The sequence below is a fragment of the Gavialis gangeticus genome, unplaced genomic scaffold (genome assembly GCF_001723915.1).
Source record: "Gavialis gangeticus isolate Ggan-Ray unplaced genomic scaffold, GavGan_comp1, whole genome shotgun sequence".
In the NCBI taxonomy this organism is placed as follows: Eukaryota; Metazoa; Chordata; order Crocodylia; family Gavialidae; genus Gavialis; species Gavialis gangeticus.
This window is the reverse complement of record NW_017729033.1, coordinates 2,581,040-2,585,353: the sequence shown is the minus strand read 5'-3', so window position 1 is coordinate 2,585,353 and position 4,314 is coordinate 2,581,040. Positions and strand designations below refer to the sequence as shown.

General features: G+C 59.9%; 1 protein-coding gene across 1 annotated transcript in view; it reads left to right on the top strand.

The window, feature by feature from the left end:
• The first annotated feature begins 264 nt into the window (after window positions 1–264).
• Window positions 265–4,314, top strand: part of EGR4 (early growth response 4) — a 6,473-nt gene continuing 2,423 nt past the window's right edge. The window contains exon 1 of the mRNA XM_019525800.1: window positions 265–349. Coding sequence (XP_019381345.1) covers window positions 265–349 — 85 coding nt within the window. The remainder of the gene's footprint in view (window positions 350–4,314) is intronic.

The following is a 4,314-nucleotide window of genomic DNA, read 5'->3' as shown; positions in this document are numbered from 1 at the left end:
GCAGGACTGTGCAGGCTGGAAACAGGGGTGTCTGCACCTTCTGTCATTGCATCCTAGAAAATGAGGGTGGGAAGGGACCTCAGGAGGTCACATCTAGTCCAACCCCTGCTCCAAGAAGGACCAGCCCCAACTACATCATCCCAGCCAAGGCTTTGTCTGCCCGGGTCTTAAACACCTCCAAGGATGGAGACTGCACAGCGTCTCTCTGAAGGATCCCAGCAGAATGATGCAGCAAATCACTTAACTCATCACCTCCAGGGTGTGATGGAGCAGCTGCATAACAGCACAGTGCAGCACAAAGCCGCAGTTTGGGAGATGGAGCAGGTGATACGAATGGCCAGACCTAGCCGTAAGCCCAGCAGGGAGGATTAAAGACCCCAAATGGTGACCTCAGGTCTGAGGGTCACCAAACAGAAGTGTCCGGAGGGGGCTGGGCCTGCCCGGTGCCCTCTGGAGAGGGGGTGCGGAGCGGGGCCTGGTCGGCGGCTGACCCACCGCTGGCACTCGGTGTTTCTTCGCGACCTTCTCGGGCCTCTTCGCCGGCCATCTCGGTGCATTTTACAACCGTGCTGATTAGCAGCCTACCTGCAATGTGGGGAGGCCGCGTCAGACACAGTCGGAAGTGACTTGCCCGAGGTAACACAGTGAGTCACCGGGAGAGCCAAGAATAGTCCCCGAGATGCTGCCTTACCTCCCATTCACCTTGCGGTAGCTTCCCCCCGCTGAGAGCATGGAGACACGGCGGGCCCGGCACTGTGCATGAACCCGCAGACGTGCTCCTCACAGCGAGGGCTGCAGACATCACACACAAGTCCGGATTTCGCCGCTCAGAAAACCCACCCGGCCACCAGCTTTGCCTCAACGCGGTTGAGGCCCTTCAGCTCTCTGTGCCTCAGTTTCTCCACCTGTAAAATCAAAAAGCATCTTGCTGCCCATCTTGCTGGGGTCATCTGATCCCAGCGGTCTTTCCTGCCCAAGTGCAGGGGGCTGGACCCAATGATCTGTCAGGTCCCTTCTGGCCGCCAGCAATTATGAAACTATGAAAATGGGAATGATGATAGTCCTCCCCGCCCAGCATCAGCATGCTGAGACTGACTGAAGAAGGCTACTAGGCAAGATCTAGGTGCATCTTTTGTGCTCCCTATGTCATGTGAAGATCTGATCTTGTTCAAAATCCCACCAGAGCTTTTAAAATCAGTCCAAGGGGGTCCAAGGCCCACAGCCCCTGGGGCAAAATGCCCCTTCCCGTCCTACGCTGAGGAGCTGGGATCTGCAGGGTGAAAGTTTGCAGTCCAACACCCCAGCCCAGCTCTGGCATCACCCCTCCCAGCTCCAACCCAGAGTGAATTAAGGGCTCGAGCATCAGGGTTCATGTTTCCTGCTCCTGGCACAGCCCCATAAATTCTGCTTCCTCTATAGTGAAGCATGGGATGGGAAGAGTCCACCTGGATCATCAAGTTTATCCCCCTGCATCGGCATGCTCAGGTGAGCCTGGCAAGCAGAGCATGCCCCGTGCCGCAGAAGGGGATGAAAAACTCCACTGCTCCCACTTAGTCTGACTTCCGGGGAACTCGGCCTCAGTCCTGCGGACAAAATCCCCTCTCTCCCATCTCAAGCGGGGACTAACTTCTGCTGCTTCAGTGGAGCACCAAAAATAAAGATACAGGAGTGAAGTCACACATCAGGAGGGGGAATATGTCTTCCTGTCCCAGCAGGTGACCGGCCCTGAAGCCAAGGATCAGTGCGTGAACTGCAATCTCATGCCACAAGTCGTCTAAGCAATGCCAGTTATTCAGGGGTAGGGGATGAACCTGCTCCAGGAAGCACCATCATAGCTCCCCACCCCAATCGTCCCTACCTGCACACACAGGGCACCCAGTTCTCTACAGCCATGTCCTCGAAAAGGCATCAGGCTCACGCAAGGATCCCAAGCAATGACAAGCAACACTGCTCTGATCTGCCCCTCTCCTTGGGGGCTGGGTCTCACCCTGAGACCCATTTCTCTGAGCTGGATAAGGAGCACAGTCCAAGAGCCCCCTGCCACAGACACCTCCCTCATGCGCTAGCAGCCACTTAGGGTGATCCCCTTCCTTCCAGCCCCCCTCTTGGGGACACCACCTAAAATTCATCTCCAGGATCACCCTGACCCCATTACATGTCCCCTCCCATGACTTTATCACGCTCCTTCTTGACACAAATATAAGCTCTCATAGGTGAGTGACAAAATATCTAGCCAGCTGGCACACTTAGCAGACTGGTGCATGGCATCAAGTTGGGTGGAGATGCAGACGCCCTGGAGGGAAAAGGATCCAGAGTACCCTGGATAGACTGGGAAAATGATCCACCCTCAGATCAGATGAGATTCAACAAGTGCAAAGGCCTGTACTTAGGATGAAATAATTGCACGCGCAAGTGCGGACTGGCTGGGCTGCCGGACTGCAGAGAAAGACCCAGGTGACGTCCGCAAGCTGAACAGGAGCCAAATGTGTGCTCTTGGTGCCAACAGCCGGGTGTATCAACGGGAGTGCAATCTCCATCTGCAGAAGTTGTCAAGGGCTCTCCATCACTGGGGCTGTTCAAGAAGAGGTTGGGGGATGATCTAGGCATGGCTGAGCCCCTGCTCTTCTATGGCTGTTTCTATGGACTTTGATGGTTGCCCCCCTGCCCCCGCTTTCTGCTACACGTGTCAGGGTGTTTGCAAGCCTTTCTCTGAAGCGTTGGGTGTTGGCTGCTGCCCAGGCTGGGGGCTCTGACCGCTCCTGTTGGGACCAAAGCCAGAGATGCCTGTCTAGAGGGTCTTGCCCCTCCACTCAGGGTCAAACTGATGCCATATTTGGGGTCAAATTTTACCCCATGGTCAGACTGGTACGGATGGTGGGAGCGGGGGGAGGTTGCCTTCCTCTCTAGCAGGGGGCATGGGATCTCTTGGGCATATATTGACAAGTCACAGCTGCCCTGGTCCCTCTGCTTTCCCTGCGGCAGGTTGCATCCTGTCAGGGGCTTACGTAGTATTTAGATGACAGATTATATAGGATGGTTTGGACAGGGCTGATCCTGCCTCGCGCAGGGGGTTGGAGTAGATGTGACCCCCGACATCCCTTCCGGCCCGCGTTTTCTATGACTTGCCTCCCAGCCCCACTTGCCCCAGCTTCGGTGGCGTCTCAAGCCCCAAACTGAGATGGGGCATGTCCAGCCAGGAAGGTTGTTTTCCAAACGTTGCCGTGCGGAAATCCCCGCAGACTCCGAGCGGGTCGGTTCCAGCTGGGAATGAGATCCCCGTTTCTCTCGGGTCGGGGTTTGCTTTGAACGGGCAGGTGAAGCCAGACCTGCCCCTTCTCCCCTGCCCCTGGGGCAGCCGGACAGGGCAGAGCGGGGCTGTTTTTCAGTGCTCCTCCTCGAAGCCTGTGGATCCCCGGCCTGCGCCGGCAGCAGGAGGGCTGGGCAGGGCGGGGGATGCCAGGCGGCCAGGGGGAGGGCTCGACCCCCGGGATTCAATCCGTGCGCCCGGGAGAAACACGGCGAGTGCAAGCCCTGGCTGGCTCGCAGGGAGCCGGGCTGCGGCTCTGCAGCGGGTGCAGGAGGGCTCCGGGCGGCGGCTCGGGGGATCCAGCTCGCGTCTCCGGAGCCGCGCGAGTATTTAAAGCTCCCCCCGCGCCCCGTGTGTGCGCGCGCGCGCGCATACCCCCTGCATTCACACGCACGCGCCTGTGGATGTGCGTGCACGTGCCTAGATGCGTGCGGGTGCAGGACCCGAGAGAAGCGGGGCTGGGACCTCCAGCGGTGTCACGTCCAGTCCGGGATCGGCCCCGTCCGACCCCGCCGGGAGATACACCGGTAGCAGGGACACGCGGTCACCCCCAGCCCGCGCCGCTCCTGCGACACGGGAGGTCGGGCAAGGCGGCCGCGGGTGCCAGCGGGCGACGCCCCGGCTCCCCCGCCCCGTACGTGTAACACAGACACCTCTCCCCGCGCCCTTCAGTCCCTGTGCCCATCTCTCTGCCCGCCTCCATCCCTGCCCTGCCCTGCCCTGCCCTCTCCCGACCCGCACGGCTACGGACAGGTGGCGAGGATACCTACCTACCCCCCCCGGCGGGCCCGGGGCCGGGGCAGCAGCGCCGCTGACGCGGGCGGGGCGGGCGCGTCACAAGGAGAGATTTCCTTATTGGGGCTCCCCGCCCCACATCCTGAGTCCATGTTTGGGCATTTACGTCAGCGCCCGCCCCCTCGGGGACTCCAGAAATGGAGCGGCGCGGCGGGCGGAAGAGCCGCGCGGCGGCGGCGGCTATAAAAGCGGCGGCGCGGAGCAGGGGCTGC